General features: G+C 39.8%; 1 protein-coding gene across 1 annotated transcript in view; it reads right to left on the minus strand.

The window, feature by feature from the left end:
• Positions 1-430: 430 nt before the first annotated feature.
• Positions 431-20718, minus strand: part of epm2a (EPM2A glucan phosphatase, laforin) — a 22406-nt gene continuing 2118 nt past the window's right edge. The window contains exons 2-3 of the mRNA XM_016260834.1: positions 995-1239; positions 431-901 (exon numbers count right to left, since the gene is read on the minus strand). Coding sequence (XP_016116320.1) covers positions 618-901; positions 995-1239 — 529 coding nt within the window. The 3' untranslated portion in view covers positions 431-617. The remainder of the gene's footprint in view (positions 902-994; positions 1240-20718) is intronic.

The following is a 20718-nucleotide window of genomic DNA, read 5'->3' on the forward strand; positions in this document are numbered from 1 at the left end:
CATGATTATGCATGTGTCATGTCAGTCTTATGCACACCCCTTCAAGTAAAGTGTTACCCGTTCTAGCAAACAAAAGTTCTGAAGGAAAGTTTAAATAATGCATTTTATTTTCAGTATGAATTACTCATAAACAGGTTAACATACACTGCCTATTCAAAAGTTTGGCATCAGTACGATTTTTAACGTTTTTTAATGGAGTCTCTTATGCTCATCAAGGCTGTATTTATTTGATCAAAAATACAGAAAGAAAACAGTAATATTGTGAAATATTATTGCAATTTATAATATTGGTTTCCTATTTTAATATACTTTAAAATATAATTTATTTCTGACTCAGCACTGAATTTTCAGCATCATGACTCCAGTCTTCAGTGTCACATGATCCTTCAGAAATCAGTATAATATGCTGATTTATTATCAGTGTTGCTTAATATGTTTTGGAACTGAACTTTTGAAGGGCAGTGTACAAACAATATATTGGGGTATTTTTAAAAACACTGGATTATAAGTAATCAATGTGTGACAATATTGAAATCTAGTTTTTTAATGGTGTTAACTGCTTTCACATTATAAAACTGAAGTCCCCATGTCCTCCCATCCAGTAGAGGGCGCTGCTCTTATGTCTCTGGGTTGCAGACAGATGGACGGAGTCGTCCAAACTTCACATGAAAGTCATTTTCGGCCCTCACCAGTGCTTCTTCATCGATATAGACTGCCGCTCTTCTGGCAGTGAGGAAGTACTGCACTTTCCTGGGTCTCCAGCCTAACACATACATCAGGAGTCCACACACGGCCGCAGTGGAACGACCCACTCCTGCGTTACAGTGAACATACACTGTGTGACCGTTCTCCAGCAGTCCATAGAGCAAGAACACGGCCTGCGGCAGCATCTTTGTGCGACCTGCAGAGGGCAAAATTACAGTACATATATCCAACAATAGAGGCTCTTTTTTAGTGTTAGTAGTCTACACATTAAAACAAATCAATGCCTGACCTTCTGTGCTCATGTCTGGAGTGGGGATCCAGATGTACGAAAGGCCACAGTCTTTGTACAGGTGTGTCATGGTCTCTGGGCTCATGGGTTGACTGAGGTCACGCCGGCAGCCATGTGAGTTGTTTACGACGTCCCATTCTGTCTGAAAGTTCATCACTGCTGTAACACCCAGTTCCTGTTTCAGTTTTAGGGTTACATGTTCGACCCGTCGAGGGCAGCTGCCCAACCAGACACGTGGCAGCACCCTAAGGAGAAGAGAGAGAGAGGAAACTTAGCAAAGCAGTGACGGCCCATCAGAGGAGGAAAATGTATTGAATATAACAACTGAAGAGGTCAAATGTGCAAAAGCAAAAGTATTTTTATTAGTCAAACACTATTTTGGTAACACTTTACTTAAAGCCTTTATGTATAGTGCATTAGTAGTTATTATTAATATTATAAAAATTATTATTATAAAAGTGGCATAAATTATGCCTTGTAATGCACCTTTTAATGCATTGTACAATCTCATAAATAATTGTAACCACGGTTAATACATTATAACACTTATCAATTCATTGTTACACTATGCATTTTAAATTTGGTTATAACTATTTACGACAAGATATAATGTATTACAACGCACATTATGAAAAATTGTAATGCATTATACCCTTTAATAACCCTTTATAATGCATTATACATAAAGGCTTTAAGTAAAGTGTTACCATTATTTTTTATTGCATGGTAGACCAAAGATCATCCATGTATAGGAGTGTACTGAGCAGCAAAAAAAAACATAACAATTAAACCGACTACAATTTTTTATTGGTTTGATCAATATTGGACTCTTCCCTGGAAAATTCCCTCGTGTGCCCCCTGTGTAACATACGATCACCCGTGCTTAATAGTTATATCATGAGATCCCAGAGCAAGGAGGGGAAATAGATGTGGCAGTTTGATAGGGGAGATCATAAAACATATAGTGTATTTAAAAAAAAAATGTTAACAGCTGCACTGACAGTGTTACTGCATAGTGATTTACTTTTTAGTGCCTTTTGCCATTGAAACAAACCCCTGACCCTTCGTATTCATCTTAGGACTGCGAACTGAAGGGGTAGATTTCCAGTCCCCTCCGCTTCTATTATATTACGTAACCATAGTTTTCTTAAAAAACAATGTATCTATTCTAGTTTTTATGTTACAAGCAATTTCTGTAATTAGTATCTGAGAGGTGACTGAGAGTCTGACCCATGACAGGAACACAGTAGCAGTGTTTACTCATTTAGCCCGACTTTCAGAGAATAAATACGTATTTGTTTTGGAATAACTAATCTGAATCATTATATAATCAAATGTTATATTTTATGGAAAAAGTGTTATAAATTGGAACTTTTATCTATTCTGTGTGTCTGAGACATGTTAAAACCAACTGTGCCTTTAGGGCCAAGAAGGTCACTAACGCACCACATGTATTCAGCAACTCTTATGCACACTCTAAAAAATGCTGGGTTAAATACAACCCAGTGCTGGGGAAAATAGGGACAAACCCAGCAATTGGGTTGTTTTGCCCCAGCGGTTGGGTTCAAAACAACCCAATTACTGGGTTTGTCCCTATTTAACCCAGCACTGGGTTGTATTTAACCCAGCATTTTTTAGAGTACATGCTTAACTTTTATGATTCTTTTTAGTTGCTATATATGTTAACCTATGACAGTGACTCATGTATAGAAGTTTGTCTCAGTGTACTGTGTGAATGTATTGTTCTGTTCCAGTGATGTTCTGCAGCTCAACCTTGAAGGGAAAAGATATTGCCTACACTCTAAAAAAATGCTGGGTTAAATACAACCCAGTGCTGGGTAAAATGTATTTGTATTTAACCCAGCATTTTTTAGAGTGTATGTTTTATCAAATAGTGTATTTGCAAATTGGTAGCATATTGGTCTCTCTATGGGCTTTAACTGTAATTCCCCTACAAAATTCATCCTGCACTGTTTGTCATATCATTTCAACGTGGGAAGTTGACTTGGGCAGAGCAATGGTTACAATGCTGTAGCAACAGCAAATAAACATTACTTAACTGCATAGAAAGGAAAGGAAAGGAAAGGAAAGGAAAGGAAAGGAAAGGAAAGGAAAGGAAAGGAAAGGAAAGGAAAGGAAAGGAAAGGAGAAGAGAAGAGAGGAGATTGTTTTAAATGTACATTTTCAGTGTCTATCGTTTCTGAGACAGCCATGTCAGCAGGGGTCTCTCCCTCTCTTTTGTATGTGAGCTCCAGACTCAAATAATGGAAATGCTAATGAGTGTTTAGTGGTGTGAGGAGACAGACTGACAGCCAGGGGAATGAAGGCAGGAAGGTCAGAGACATCAGGTGAGAGATGTATTTTTACCTAAGAAACCCACATGCCTCTTTGAGGGAAAAGAATAAATGAGATGATTGAAGGGAAAGTGAATTTGCTGCAGGTTAATGGTCTGAAGCATTGAATGTGATCTATCCTCTGCCCAAAATCTTCTGCAGGGCAGGACACTTGGTTTGATGTCGAAGGCAATGACATGTATATATTTTTCCTCTGTGGCCTAATGCTTTTTGGTGCTGCTGTACACGATGTGAGAGGTGTGTGCAATGCATTCCTTCTCTGTAAATGACTTGTTTGTGTGTGTGTATTTGAGAAGTGGGCACGTGTAGTGCATTTTAATTGAGCAAAGGTGACAAGTACAGGTTGTGTTTAATTAGTGGTCAAAGACCTAACAAGGTCTACTTGATTCTGGAGAAAAAAAAAGGTCCTTGTATTTTTCCTTGGGACTGGCATTCAACTGCCAGAGTTTATTTTACACTCTCCATTTGGTGTGAGTTAGACTTTAATACACACAGACACTGTTTTCTGAGTTTTATGGTTGTTTTTTTTTGAGTCAATGACAGACTTCTGTGGGAGTGAACAGTAGGAACATTGATTCATACTCTTTTGTAAATATAGAAAAATCTGACACAAGAAAGATCAGCTTTGTAGTTCATTTTTCTGTTAAGTTCTCAGTCCTGTCATTGAAGCTTTTGTAATTCCACAGTCCGTGACCGAGCCCTTTCTTCAAGCCTTGGTGAGAAAGACATGCACATAATTATATTACGAGCACTTCAAATTTTATGTATATTAAATCATTAAAAAAACTGTACTTGCAGATAATATAATATTAATTAAAAGACACTTAAAATGAAATGCTTTTAAGACTGTTTCTTAACTTTTAAAAAATGCACTTTGTAATGTCAATTAAAAGTATTTAAAGTGAATTTTAAATCTTTACGTTTTAATAATCTTTTGTCATTCTTTTAAGAAGTTCACTTATTTTGATGTGTTGACTAACATACTATAGCACATGTAAAGGATTATAATTTTAACTGCAGTGTGTTATTTGATATTACACTTAAAGTTAACATATTCTATACCCCGGTTTCACAGACAAGGCTTAAGCTAGTCCCAGACTAAAATACATGTTTGAGCTGTCTCAACTGAAAATATCTTGCTCTGACATATACAATATATAATATTAAATATATGACATACTATACAGGTTTTAACAGCAATTACAGGTGCATCTCAATAAATTAGAATGTCGTAGAAAAGTTCATTTATTTCAGTAATTCAACTCAAATTGTGAAACTCGTGTATTAAATAAATTCAATGCACACAGACTGAAGTTTAAGTCTTTGGTTCTTTTAATTGTGATGATTTTGGCTCACATTTAACAAAAACCCACCAATTCACTATCTCAACAAATTAGAATACTTCACAAGACCAATAAAAAAAACATTTTTAGTGAATTGTTGGCCTTCTGGAAAGTATGTTCATTTACTGTAAATGTACTAAATACCTGGTAGGGGCTCCTTTTGCTTTAATTACTGCCTCAATTCGGTGTGGCATGGAGGTGATCAGTTTGTGGCACTGCTGAGGTAGTATGGAAGCCCAGGTTTCTTTGACAGTGGCCTTCAGCTCTTGTTGGTCTCATTTTTTGGTCTCTTGTTTCTCATTTTCCTCTTGACAATACCCAATAGATTCTCTATGGGGTTCAGGTCTGGTGAGTTTGCTGGCCAGTCAAGCACACCAACACCATGGTCATTTAACCAACTTTTGGTGCTTTTGGCAGTGTGGGCAGGTGCCAAATCCTGCTGGAAAATTAAATCAGCATCTTCAAAAAGCTGGTCAGCAGAAGGAAGCATGAAGTGCTCCAAAATTTCTTGGTAAACGGGTGCAGTGACGTTGGTTTTCAAAAAACACAATGGACGAACACCAGCAGATGACATTGCACCCCAAATCATCACATACTGTGGAAACTTAACACTGGACTTCAAGCAACTTGGGCTATGAGCTTTTCCACCCTTCCTCCAGACTCTAGGACCTTGGTTTCTAAATGAAATACAAAACTTTCTCTCATCTGAAAAGAGGACTTTGGACCATTGGGCAACAGTCCAGTTCTTCTTCTCCTTAGCCTAGGTAAGACGCCTCTGACGTTGTCTGTGGTTCAGGAGTGGCTTAACAAGAGGAATACGACAACTGTAGCCAAATTCCTTGACATGTCTGTGTGTGGTGGCTCTTGATGCCTTGACCCCAGCCTCAGTCCATTCCTTGTGAAGTTCACTCAAATTCTTGAATCGATTTTGCTTGACAATCCTCATAAGGCTGCGGTTCTCTCGATCTGTTGTGCATCTTTTTCTTCCACACTTTTTCCTTCCATTCAACTTTCTGTTAACATGCTTGGATACAGCACTCTGTGAACAGCCAGCTTCTTTGGCAATGAATGTTTGTGGCTTACCCTCCTTGTGAAGGGTGTCAATGATTGTCTTCTGGACAACTGTCAGATCAGCAGTCTTCCCCATGATTGTGTAGCCTAGTGAACCAAACTGAGAGAGCATTTTGAAGGCTCAGGAAACCTTTGCAGGTGTTTTGAGTTGATTAGCTGATTGGCATGTCACCATATTCTAATTTGTTGAGATAGTGATAGTGATTGGTGGTTTTTGTTAAATGTGAGCCAAAATTATCAATTAAAAGAACCAAAGACTTAAACTACGTCAGTCTGTGTGCATTGAATTTATTTAATACACGAGTTTCACAATTTGAGTTGAATTACTGAAATAAATGAACTTTTCCACGACATATAATTTATTGAGATGCACCTGTATATAATAATGTATTTAAGTTTACATATTAATAACATATTACATGTAAAGATGTAAGTGGATCAAAAACCACTCACTTCAGCTAATAGATTTTAATATAATTTTTAATCTCAATACATTTTTATTTAACTGCAATTAACATGCAATTACGTGTCCAAACATTACATTTAGTTTGCTAAAGTACATTCTTTTGAAGTATATTGTTTAGAAATATGGTTAAGTGTACTTTTTGTTTTTTACAAGAGAGGAGAGCAAGTTAAATAGGCCTACTTTTACCATTATTAATGGCAGGATGGGCAAGTGAACTCATGGACATTAGATCTGTATGACTACTGGATGACTTTGTGTCCAACAGGCACTGGATTTGCCAGTTTGTTCATGCTGGCACACAGCTTTATTATTGTGATTTCAATTGACCAGCACCTGAATCTCATTTCAGACATCAGACATCCACTTTCTGTTTAATTTATCATTTTTGACAGCATATGCACATTTTTGAAAGAGTTTTAGTTACATTTTTGAAAGAATATGCAGGCTTGAGATATCAATTAAATCAGACTCCCCAGCAATAACTGAAAAATATATATATATCGCGATTTACTAATTGTAATTTCAAATCTGCATAACATGTACAGTCCAACTTTCACTATCAAAGTCAGTCAAGCTCTTTAAGGTCAGAAAGGGCTACAGGAAATATATGACTACTGCAGTAATCAAATTAATGGCAAAGAACAACATTTTCAGTAAACAACAACTTCAAATTGGTCTGTTCCTCACTTAAAGCTCTTAAATGACTAGAAGAAAAGTTTGGATATGCTGCTAAAGATCTTTTGTGTTTAAACAGAGCAGAGAAAGCCATACAGGTTTGGGACACAAAGGTGAGTAAATGTTGTTTGGGTGAACTTTTCCTTTTGGGAAGTACTGACACTGACACTCACCTGATTAGTCTTTCTGTGTTTTCCACAATTCGTACTCTTTATTGAGATGACTGTGCATTCTGTCTTAAGAAGACATAAAATCTCTGCCCTCTTGGAGTTACACCAGCCTCTTTGACTCTGTAAATCTGCCTTTACTCTAATGGATTCCTCTACACCAGACTCAATGACCCAGACTTTTTTATCCACCTCCACTTTCAAATTTTGCCGTTAGAACAAGGTCAGAGGTCAAACGAAATAAGCACTTAGAGCTCATTGCCAAAGGAGTTGAGAGATTTAGAGTCATTGAGCGAATTACAGAGCACTGTTGAAACCACACACACAATTAACCAGAGAGGGAAAAAGAAAAGAAAATCAAATGCTTCTGGGTAATTAGATGTTACTATCTGTAGATTTAAGAGTTGGCAAATGTTTCAAGTTATGTTGAATTTATCTTTAATCTGTTGTTCGCTGAGACACTTAACTCTGATTCAGAAGTTTTCCTTTTTAATGGGACTTGTGTGTCTGCTTGTGTTTCTGAATTATGAGGGATCTTTGGCTGCTAGGTTAATAGGGTTTTTGTTGGTTACTATGTGGTTTCTTATCAATGTAAAATGATGTAAAACCATTGTCAAACTTCAAATATTTTAGTGCACCTGACATTACAATCGGATTAGAAAATTCTGCACAGGCAAACAGACATAATTGTATTATCTGCTGAGAGAAAATCTTGTCTCTTCGCATCTCTTAGATAAGTAACAGCCTTTATGAGCCACAAAGTTTGAGATATCTTTAACTCTTTCCCTCCCATTGACGGAATACTCAGACTTTCCATGTTTTCACTGTTATACGGTAAGAGGCGCTATTACACATCTTCTAAAAGCGTACTGAATCTCTGTATAAAAAAACTTAAATAAGATATTTATCAAAGAACAGTGATTCAAATTAGAGAACACTTACAGATACCTCAGAGGTATTGGTATTAATCTGGCATCTGGTGCTAATTTCTTTAATTATCTGACAAACCCAATTTACAGTAACTGGCAGCCTAACTTTCCAGTATTTACTGACTTTGCAAGATGGTCAGCCGTTCCAAAGTGACTGAAACCCTCCGACAGGAGGTTGTCCAGATGAAGGCCAAAGGATGACCCTTTTTAGTCATTGCGAGAGAAGCTGGTCATTTTAAATCTGTGATTTCTCGAATATTACATCTTTACAGTGTTACTGACTCATTCAGCCATGAAAGACAAATGCACAAGAGTAGAGGATAATGCGGAGACTCTCAATGGGGAATCGGTTCAACACAGCAGCTGGAATTGCTTTCCAGCTCAGCACTGAACAGGGTAAGGATCTGTCTCAACGTTTAAAGCTGCTGTATGTAAGTTTTTGACTCTTCTTAAGTCAAAAAATAACATAATATGTTTGTAGATATTTAGGAAACATGTTGTTTACATAGCTGTTTCTCTGGAAAATAATGCTATAGCCAGAAATTCTACTCTGAAATGTGCGTTTCGGGCAGATTCCAGGTTGGAATTGCAGTACCAATTTCAACAGCTAGCTGGCAATATTACATTCTGCACAATGCTCAATGAGCAGAGGAACATTAAAACTCATCAAATTAAAGTGCAAGGTTCGTCACATGTCCTCAATCTGGCAAACCCGCGTGAGCAGCGAGTCTGAGTAGGAGGAAGCGGGAGAAATGGCTCTCTCCAATATTTTGAATTTGGACTGCATTACCCATTTTACCTGCTAGCTGTCAATCTTACATAGTGCACCTTTAAGAGAAGTCGAACTGAAAATGCATTCTGCAGTGACCAAGCCTCTCTTCAGCATAGAAAAAAAAAACAAAAGGCTAGACTAACCTTTGAGAAGCATGTTGTGTGGAGAGAGGAGAACTGGTCCAAAGTGCACTTTAGTGATGAAAGCAAAGTGCAAAGTTATTTATTTGGGTCTGATGGGAAACATCATGTTTGTCGTCAAACTGAGGAAAGACTGAGGCACAAGTGCGTGAAGAGGTCAGTGAAAGGTGGAGGAGGAAGTGTCGTGGTTTTGGGGATGTTTTGGGGCCGGGCCCAGAGATCTAAACCCGATTGAAAATCCTTGGTGACAAAGTTATGGCTAAGAAACCCACTACAGTCAATGAGCTGCAGAAGATGTTGGAAGAAGAGTGGACCATGATCACACCAGAGCTGCGTGAGAGACTAGTGACGTACTGTGGCCACAGATGTGCTGAAGTCATTCAAAGCAGGGGCCTCTACACTTCCTACTAATTTTGCTGTAACCTTCAGAAATTTTACTTGTAATCTTTCTTCGTGCTACAATTTTCTTCTGTTCTCTAATTTTGATTACTTTGTTTTCCGCAAAATAAAGGGTTTTTGCTGAAGTGCCTTGGTTACTTTGTAAAACTGTTCAACTAGCATGGCAAAATTCTGTAATATTCTGAATGATGAAGATTACATTATTTCTGGAAAAAAAATCAAGTGTTCATACAGTAAATTGTTCTCTAATTTTGATCTCCACTGTATGTTTTGATCACCCCTCTGAATCACATCCAGACGTAAGCTGTGTCCCAAAGTGAAGGGCGCACACTTCGAAGACCTCATTTGAAGTGTGTTTGTGTCACAGCGCCACTACGTAAGCTGTCCCAATTCAGGATGCGCCCTCTGAAGACGCCGATTGCGTCATCACGAAAGCGACTTGAATTCGAAAAGCGACTTCAAATGCGGCCTCTGTTTCCCAGTAAAATGAAGTGTATATCTGATGGACACTTCGCACCCTACCCTATCCCAGAATCATTTGCACGCAGATGACGACGGAATTTATATTCAAAGAACTACCTAGTCTCATGGCAAAAACGTACCTGGGGGCTGCAGTGAGATGTACTTATTGGTATGTATTTCGTGTCTTGCGAAAAAGTGCCCCCAGGTATGTTTTTACGTCAAAGAACATGGCGGGTGTAAGTATTGTGTTTTCCTATACTCAAATACCTAGCGAAACAAGTGGTAAAAGCCAGGGGGTTTTTTTACACAAAGCCCACAAACAATAAAACAGCCACTATATAAGGCAATTTTTCACTTTGTTGTTTTTGTAGTGCTGTCATGCAAGATATGTCCACAAATGTTTTAACCAAACTTGAGCACTTCGGTATTTAGTATGCATGTCCTGCTGTGTTATATTTTCCAATGTTAAGATTGCACCACTGTCTTAATATTTTTCATAAGTGTTTCCAAATTTTCTTGTTTTAGGACCATTCTGGAGAACATATGCCCTGCTGGGGAAATACTTAAAAAAATAAACACAAAGTAAGCAAGTTAATAGACACATTTTTGCTGAAATTCATTGTGCTGTTGTTGATAACAGGCGTGGTTTATTTGCTCTGCCTTAGGATTGCAAGTGTCCTGGGACAGGCGAGGGAGTGAGTGCAAGCTGGTGGAGCTACTCAGGGAGGACATAAAACTCCAGAGAGAGACAGAGGAGAGAGAGAGAGAGACAGAGAAGAGAAGAGCACAGGAGAGCAGGGAGAGAATGGAGGGACTGTTTTCTCTTCTTGAGAGAATGCTTAACAAATACGTTATTGATTATCCATTCTCTCAAGAAGAGAGAACAGTGGAAAAAATGAGTACATTAAAACTAATTTCTATATCTTTTTCTTTAATGTCACATTTTCAATGAAACAACCTAATTTCTGTAGTTTATTGTTGTAATGTAAGTTGAAATGAAATGAATAAGCTGTATACATTATTCATTTGTGTAATGTAGGTATTCAGCCAATCACAACGCACTGGATAGCTGGCCAATCACAGCACACCTCTCAGTCAACACGTGAGCTCATGCGATGATCAGAGTGACATCACACGATCCTCATACTGTGATCCTCACGGTGTGAGTAGTATATGAGCTCATTGTGAGTTCAGTCGATCCTCATACTGTGATCCTCACGGTGTGAGTAGTAAATTAGCTCATTATGAATGCAAACGATCCTCACGTTGTTGTTGTTTTTGTTCGAAGTAACACAAATAAAAGTCGAGAAAACGATGGGCAGTTCTTCTTTTTATTTTACTGTTCAACAACTGAACACCAGCTCCGTTAACACAGGTGTCTCCTTCGACAACCAACTGGCCAACCAAAATCTAACCCGGAGTACCCCAACAGCACTTATACTTTATTTTGGGTGTATTCAGCTCGATACACTACAGGTGTGAGTAGTATATGAGCTCATTATGAACTCAAACTATCCTCATACTGTGATCCTCACGGTGTGAGTAGTATATGAAATCATTGTGAGTTCAAACGATCCTCGTACTCTGATCCTCATGGTGTGAGTAGTATGTGAGCTCATTGTGAGTTTCAAATTTTGAGCAGGTTGAGAGAAGACAGTTCAAATATTAGTCACCGGGGATAAGATCATCTACATCTTGGTTAAGATTACTAAAAGTTTCGCACCTACAGCACACATTACATCCATTGATGCAGAAATGTTCTACATGTCTAAAGTATATAGTGAGATAAACCTTATAAACTGCTTGATTTTGTGTAACAACTTAAAAAATAATCTGCATGTACAATAAACTATAATATTAATTTAGATCTCTCTACAGAAAGGATTTTGCAGGTTTTAATAAAATGTTATTTAATAACATTAGTAAGCTAAATAAGAATATGTCCAGTATTTGCCCCAGGCTTGCAAAGTATCGTCAACTCCTTTATGAGCATCAACGGTAATCCTCGGCAAACTTTCAACACTTTGACGGTCAGCAAACTTTGGCTGTGCGTCTTGCATCATCAGCCTGGAACTAAAGTTCAATTCAGTACAGTTACTTCCTATGAACAGGCTCAAAGAACAACTTGTTCAGAAATCGAACATCAAATTTGAAGCAAAAGCAATAATTAAAGCATATATCGTTAAGGAGTGGCAACAAAAATGGGATACGGGAAACACAGGATGTCATCTTTATAAAATACAGCGAGAAGTAGGAGTAGTGAGGATATCAACATTTTATCAAGTTTAAGGGTTGGTCACATGTTGAATAAAACTTTAAATTGAATAAATAAACATCCAACAGGATGAGCAGTGTTGCACACTTGAAATACAAGACTATAGACAAGCGTAATGAAATGAAGATCAGGTTCATCTTTAATAAACAAAACAAGTGAAGACAAAACGGAGCACAAACATGGCACATCTCTCTTTCTTGCTCACCGCAGAATGTTCAGGACCCCAAAACTTTTTCTAGCTGCCCCACTTGCGCCTGATAGTGCTATGTGTCTTTCACAATGCCCCTGAATCAAAAGAAATGAATAGTTGTACATAAAATAACAGTAAATAAAACAATAATAAAACAAAACCTGACATGCATCTCTACTTTTTTTAAGGGGGGCGGGGTACACAAGTTATAATCATGTTTTCTATGTTTGCCACAAGAGGAGTCAGTGGAACATCTATGTGTTTGTCAAAAGTATTTTAATGAAAAACAATGAAGAAGGAACTTAGAAAGGTAGGAGTGGAAGGAATAAAGCTAAAAAAAAGTATAATCACTTATGGATTAGAGAGCTTATTTCTTTATCTCAAAAGTACAGAACTGATAAAGAGAACGAAGGGTTTCTTTTATGAAATAAGGAGTGAGAGAGAGGGAGAAAAAGGAGGGGTGAAGCATGTCTGGAACTATTTCTTAAAAAAACTGAGAGTGTTTTCTAACAGTAACATATGGAAATAGTGACCAAGGACGGAGATATTTGTTTAATTTTCTAAGGAGGACTGGACTGGAAGGAAGAATTTAATTCAGATATAGTAAGTTAAAGTGAGACAGCAGATGGCAGTAATGCAACACTATGGATGCCAACTGCCGTAAAACTCCAATGAAGAAGAAGACAAACATCACTATTGTGATGTACATTTGTGTTAGGGACTGTTGACTGTGGAATTGTTACACTGGAGAAATGGTGAGTGGTTTCTTTAATTGCTATTCACATATGGTAATGATATTATAATACCAATATGCACTGTGGCCTGGCCCCATGTTAGCAAATTAGTCAGGTACATGTGTTAGCCAGGTACATGTGAACCAGCAATCTTGCCAGCTGAGATTAGTTACGATAATTAGTTAAGCCAGGAACACACTACACAACTGTAAGGCTGGTTATGAATGTAATTTGATACTTAGAACTGATCACACCCAAATGTGTGAGAGCCATTTGCGTTCAGTTGGTGTTTACAGTCAGCATTTAAAATCATAAGTGTTTTCAGTTCAGTCTTAGAATGATTCAGTTAGTCGTTAAGTGTGTCCCTGGCTTTAGGTTGCATATCAGTATTTATGATTTGTTATACTTCCCAAATCAGATCATTACTAGACTACATTACTACCTCGGGATCAAATTTCAGTAACTATACAAGCATGTTTTGTGGAAGCATGGATGCAATATTTTGTTTAACTAATAGTTATTTTCACCTGTTAGGTTGTTAGTAACTGATTGCAATGACATATTGTTCTCTGTGTTTCATTTGTGACGTGACATGTGGCCAAGTATGGTAACCCATACTCGAAATTAGTGCTCTGCATTTAACCCATCCAAAGTGCACACACACAGCAGTGAACACACACCCGGAGCAGTGATCCATAAATGGCATAAAGGGCACCTCAGTCATGGTATTGAAGGTGGGATAGAGCGCTATCCATTCACTCCCCCCACCTACAATCCCTACCGGTACAAGACTCAAACCCACAACCTTTGGGTTATGAGTCCGACTCTCTAACCATTAGGCCATGACTTCCCCAGGACGTGTCAAGTCTTTCCAAGGGGACAAAGAAATCGAAGTTAAGAATCGAAAAGGAGTCATCAAAACAACACCAGAAGCAGAATGTATCTGTTAAATTGAAAATAAATCAAAATGAACAAGGAAACCGAATTGTAGAAATACTTTGAAGGAAATAAAAGATGAAATTCTACATGTTTGCTATATTACTGACCAATATTAGGGAATTTTTAGATCACAGTTAAAATGAGTTTAACAAAATGATATGACAGTGGTCTCACATGGTATGCTCACAGTATGAGTGCACAGTGAGTGTGCAGTGACCTCACGTTGTGACCACAGTATGAGCGCGCAGTGACCTCACATTGTGACCACTGTATGAGCACACAGTGAGTGTGCAGTGACCTCACGTTGTGACCACAGTATGAGCGCGCAGTGACCTCACATTGTGACCACTGTATGAGCACACAGTGAGTGTGCAGTGACCTCACGTTGTGACCACAGTATGAGCGCGCAGTGACCTCACATTGTGACCACTGTATGAGCACACAGTGAGTGTGCAGTGACCTCACGTTGTGACCACAGTATGAGCGCGCAGTGACCTCACATTGTGACCACTGTATGAGCACACAGTGAGTGTGCAGTGACCTCACGTTGTGACCACAGTATGAGCGCGCAGTGACCTCACATTGTGACCACTGTATGAGCACACAGTGAGTGTGCAGTGACCTCACGTTGTGACCACAGTATGAGCGCGCAGTGACCTCACATTGTGACCACTGTATGAGCACACAGTGAGTGTGCAGTGACCTCACGTTGTGACCACAGTATGAGCGCGCAGTGACCTCACATTGTGACCACTGTATGAGCACACAGTGAGTGTGCAGTGACCTCACGTTGTGACCACAGTATGAGCGCGCAGTGACCTCACATTGTGACCACTGTATGAGCACACAGTGAGTGTGCAGTGACCTCACGTTGTGACCACAGTATGAGCGCGCAGTGACCTCACATTGTGACCACTGTATGAGCACACAGTGAGTGTGCAGTGACCTCACGTTGTGACCACAGTATGAGCGCGCAGTGACCTCACATTGTGACCACTGTATGAGCACACAGTGAGTGTGCAGTGACCTCACGTTGTGACCACAGTATGAGCGCGCAGTGACCTCACATTGTGACCACTGTATGAGCACACAGTGAGTGTGCAGTGACCTCACGTTGTGACCACAGTATGAGCGCGCAGTGACCTCACATTGTGACCACTGTATGAGCACACAGTGAGTGTGCAGTGACCTCACGTTGTGACCACAGTATGAGCGCGCAGTGACCTCACATTGTGACCACTGTATGAGCACACAGTGAGTGTGCAGTGACCTCACGTTGTGACCACAGTATGAGCGCGCAGTGACCTCACATTGTGACCACTGTATGAGCACACAGTGAGTGTGCAGTGACCTCACGTTGTGACCACAGTATGAGCGCGCAGTGACCTCACATTGTGACCACTGTATGAGCACACAGTGAGTGTGCAGTGACCTCACGTTGTGACCACAGTATGAGCGCGCAGTGACCTCACATTGTGACCACTGTATGAGCACACAGTGAGTGTGCAGTGACCTCACGTTGTGACCACAGTATGAGCGCGCAGTGACCTCACATTGTGACCACTGTATGAGCACACAGTGAGTGTGCAGTGACCTCACGTTGTGACCACAGTATGAGCGCGCAGTGACCTCACATTGTGACCACTGTATGAGCACACAGTGAGTGTGCAGTGACCTCACGTTGTGACCACAGTATGAGCGCGCAGTGACCTCACATTGTGACCACTGTATGAGCACACAGTGAGTGTGCAGTGACCTCACGTTGTGACCACAGTATGAGCGCGCAGTGACCTCACATTGTGACCACTGTATGAGCACACAGTGAGTGTGCAGTGACCTCACGTTGTGACCACAGTATGAGCGCGCAGTGACCTCACATTGTGACCACTGTATGAGCACACAGTGAGTGTGCAGTGACCTCACGTTGTGACCACAGTATGAGCGCGCAGTGACCTCACATTGTGACCACTGTATGAGCACACAGTGAGTGTGCAGTGACCTCACGTTGTGACCACAGTATGAGCGCGCAGTGACCTCACATTGTGACCACTGTATGAGCACACAGTGAGTGTGCAGTGACCTCACGTTGTGACCACAGTATGAGCGCGCAGTGACCTCACATTGTGACCACTGTATGAGCACACAGTGAGTGTGCAGTGACCTCACGTTGTGACCACAGTATGAGCGCGCAGTGACCTCACATTGTGACCACTGTATGAGCACACAGTGAGTGTGCAGTGACCTCACGTTGTGACCACAGTATGAGCGCGCAGTGACCTCACATTGTGACCACTGTATGAGCACACAGTGAGTGTGCAGTGACCTCACGTTGTGACCACAGTATGAGCGCGCAGTGACCTCACATTGTGACCACTGTATGAGCACACAGTGAGTGTGCAGTGACCTCACGTTGTGACCACAGTATGAGCGCGCAGTGACCTCACATTGTGACCACTGTATGAGCACACAGTGAGTGTGCAGTGACCTCACGTTGTGACCACAGTATGAGCGCGCAGTGACCTCACATTGTGACCACTGTATGAGCACACAGTGAGTGTGCAGTGACCTCACGTTGTGACCACAGTATGAGCGCGCAGTGACCTCACATTGTGACCACTGTATGAGCACACAGTGAGTGTGCAGTGACCTCACGTTGTGACCACAGTATGAGCGCGCAGTGACCTCACATTGTGACCACTGTATGAGCACACAGTGAGTGTGCAGTGACCTCACATTCCGACCACAGTATGAGCGCACAGTGAGTGTGCTGTGTGTTTACACTTTTAGCTCACTGTGACACACACATTGTGACCACACCATGAGAATCATGTGAGCTCATGGTGACATCATTGTAAGATCAAATTGTTGACTGGGCTCGCTTTTCAGACCGATGAGCTTTGTAAAAATCTACGCGTTTCAGAAAGGTGGGGCATAGAGGAGAAACATTAATATACAGTATGTGGAAAATAATGTGTTTTTTGAACCTTAAACCGCATAAACACATTTCATTACACCAAATACACAAAATAATGTTCTTTTTAGCAACATCATATGACCCCTTTAAAGTTGTAATCCGGCAATTAAAGACGCAGCAAACCAGTCTAACTTACCGGGCCACGGTCTTGGCTAAGCCTGAGGTGCATCACCGCCATGGGTGAAACATTCCCACCGTTGTCTCCATTATGACGTAAAACATAAAAACAAAAATGAGCAATTCTGGCTCCACCTATCCTATCAGGATGGCAGCTCTCCTCTCGCACTATTGCTCCATGACAGGAGCGGTAATTGGGAACCCCTGGTGGCACAATTAGGAAATCCTGCAAAGGCAGAGCATCTTTCATGCACTTCGGAGGCGTGGCCTTCAAAGTCCGCTGCCTTCCAAGTGCGTGCCCTTAACTTCGGGACGAAGCTGTAGACTTTAACAAAACACGATTTTCTCAGCTTTTTGTTCAAAATGTTGCTTTTGTAAATGAAACTTACCCACATTCATGTGTTGACAAATGCATGAAGCTAGAATAAAATGGTTTCATTTAAATGCAGAGGCTCTGTTCTTACTTTTGACGTACTGCATGTTCAATTATTCATACAACAAAATATTCTGAGGGCCATGAAATTTGTGTGAAAATTATCAAAAATGCAGCAATGGTAGCTAAAAAAAAAGAAAAACACTGACAAGTAAAGACTTAAAGACCACAGTAGAAAAGAAGCCAAATGATTTAAGCACTGATGTTTTGTTTTAAGTACGAGTAATAGTAATAATGATCCTTACCTTAAACACTTGAACAAAAGTGGGAACTGGCATTTGTTAAAACTGCTACTTAAAATTTCAGAGAGAAGCATGACAGTGAATGAGACTATTAGGAGCTCAATTTTTGAGAAACTCTCTGTTACGGGTGCCTTATTAATTTTACAGTGTAATTAAATTACGCTCACACAGTTTTCAGAATATACAACTAATAAAAAAAGCATACTGTTTTAATTTAGAGAGAGAGGGAGATGGAGAGAGATAAAAGAAAAAAGGGGTTTCTGATGTGTATCTCTGAGCATAATAGGATAACGGTAGCTTAGTGTATCATGTTCTGTGCTTGTAATCCTTAATATAAAGCGATTCATTTTAAGGTCCGTTATCAGCATTGTGCCCTTGACCAAGAGACTTCACTTCAGGTTGCTCTATATCAGGGGTGTCCAATCCTGCTCCTGGAGGTCCCCCTTCCTGCCAAGGTTAGCTCCAGCCCTAATGAAACACACATGAACTAGTTAATTTAGGTCAAGAAGATGACTCTCCACGCAGGTGTGTTGGAGCTAACTTTGCAGGGAGGTGGCCCTCAGGAGCTGGACTAAACACCCTTGCTCTGTGGAGACTGTCAGTGGTTCTGAATGCTGATTGGTCAATACAGTGTTACAGACAACTGTGATCACCATTCATTCATTCATTGTATGTAAAAGAGCAGTTTGAACGTTCTGCTAAACATCTTTTTTGTTTCACAAAAGAAAGTCTTATAGTTTTGATTTTAGGCAAACTGTTTCTTTAAGAAAGAACATCAACCCACTCACTCTACTTATAGAACTGAGCAGTGATTGTAGAACAAGTGTGTGATATCCTGTGTTCACTGAAAAATCCCGCCTTGCTCTGTGGAGACTGTCAGTGGTTCTGAATGCTGATTGGTCAATACAGTATTACAGACAACTGTGATCACCATTCATTCATTCATTGTATGTAAAAGAGCAGTTTGAACGTTCTGCTAAACATCTTTTTTTGTTTCACAAAAGAAAGTCTTATAGTTTTGATTTTAGGCAAACTGTTTCTTTAAGAAAGAACATCAACCCACTCACTCTACTTATAGAACTGAGCAGTGATTGTAGAACAAGTGTGTGATATCCTGTGTTCACTGAAAAATCCCATAAGAGCTTAACTCTCCCCATTAAAAGTAAAGCTGTGGTCACATTTACAGTTGCTCTTTGAAATTTCATGGGTTAAATCCAGTCGCTTAAATAGGATTCTGCATGATCAGGAGTTCCCATGCAGATTTCAATTATGTTAAAGGACTAGTTCACCTAAAAATGAAAATTTGCTTGAAATTTAGTCACCCTCAGGCCATCCAACATGCAGATGAGTTTGCTTCTTCATCAGATCAGATTTGGAGAAATGTAGCATTGCATCACTTGCTCACCAATGGATCCTCTGCAGTGAATGGGTGCCGTCAGAATGAGAGTCCAAACAGCTGATAAAAACATCACAATAATCCACAAGTAATCCACACCACACCAGTCCATCAATTAACGTCTAATAAAGTAAAAATCTGCATGTTTGTAAGAAACAAATTCAATGTTAAGCCACTTTAACTTTAACTCTTTCCCCGCCATTGATGAGTTATCTCATCTTTTACAAGAAAACGCAAAGAGAGTTTTTACGGCTTTTCGTGTTTTCACTGTTATACACTCAGGGGCGCTATTGCGCATCTTCTGAATGAGTACGAGAAACCTCCCGAACAAAAACACATGTGAACAGGACGGAGAAACGAGCGATCTCTTATGTAAACAGATGCATATGAAAAATAATGCGATTATCAGCAATAGACAGCATATAAATGAAAACTGCATAATGTTACAGAGTAAAATGTTGATCCAGGAAGTGGTATACGTCTGTACAAGCTTTGACCGTATTGATGGAAGCGATTTACTGGATTTATGCTTTGGTAATCGTACTGAATATTATCCAGATATAGTTTTTTTTTTTAATTATACAATTTTTATGAAACCTACCTATAGTCAAGTGTTGATAAAAAACAAAGAATGCTTTAAGCTAGAATAAAACTGTTTTTTTTTTTTTAAACTAGAGGCTCTGATCTTTATTTTGGTGTATTGCATATTCAAATATTCATACAGCAAAATACACTGGAGGCCATAAATTTTTTATGAAAATCATCAAAATCGCTGGCGGTGGCTGGCAACTTTTTTCAAAAATGCTGGCAGGGAAAGAGTTAAACTTTAAATTTCACCAAATCTGTTCTGATGAAGAAACAAACTCATCTATATCTTGGATTGCCTGAAGGTGAGTAATTTTTTCAGCAAATTTCTATTTCTTTTCCTTTAAAGTTGGTTACTTTACACCTTAAGAGTGAAATAAACCAGAATGACATAGCACACACAAAAGGTACAATTGCATTTCAGCTAAATTCCATTTGCAAAAAAGGTCCACTGTCTAATGTCAACTGCTTGAGGCATGAAGCACTGCTCAAACAGAAGTCACTTTCAAACTAAGCAGCTTCCTGTTGGTCAGTGCAGCAAATCTGTGTGACCAGCTTACAGTGGTGTGAAAAAGTTTTTACGCCAGATGTAACGGGACACACACCTTCCAAAAAGTTCAACTTTTGTCTCATCAGTCCACAGAATATTTGCCCAAAAGTCTTGAGGATAATCCAGATATTTTTTTGCAAATATTAGACGAGCCTTTGTGTTCTTTTTGGTCAGCAATGGCTTTTGCCTTGGAACTCTCCCATGGATGCCGTTTTTGCCCAGTCTCTTTCTTATTGTTGAATCATGAACACTGGCCTTAATTGAGGCGAGTGAGGCCTGCAGTTCTTTAGATGTTGTTCTGGGTTCTTTTATGACCTCTTGGATGAGTCGTCGTTGTGCTCTTGGAGTAATTTTGGTTGGCCGGCCACTCCTGGGAAGGTTCACCATTGTTCCAAGTTTTTTCAATTTGTGGATAATGGCTCTGACCATGGTTCGCTGGAGTCCCAAAGCCTTAGAAATGACTTTATAATCCTTTCCAGACTGATACATGTCAACTGTTTTGATTCTCATC

Source organism: Sinocyclocheilus grahami, unplaced genomic scaffold, assembly GCF_001515645.1.
Source record: "Sinocyclocheilus grahami isolate Dianchi unplaced genomic scaffold, SAMN03320097.WGS_v1.1 scaffold2211.1, whole genome shotgun sequence".
Classification (NCBI taxonomy): Eukaryota; Metazoa; Chordata; class Actinopteri; order Cypriniformes; family Cyprinidae; genus Sinocyclocheilus; species Sinocyclocheilus grahami.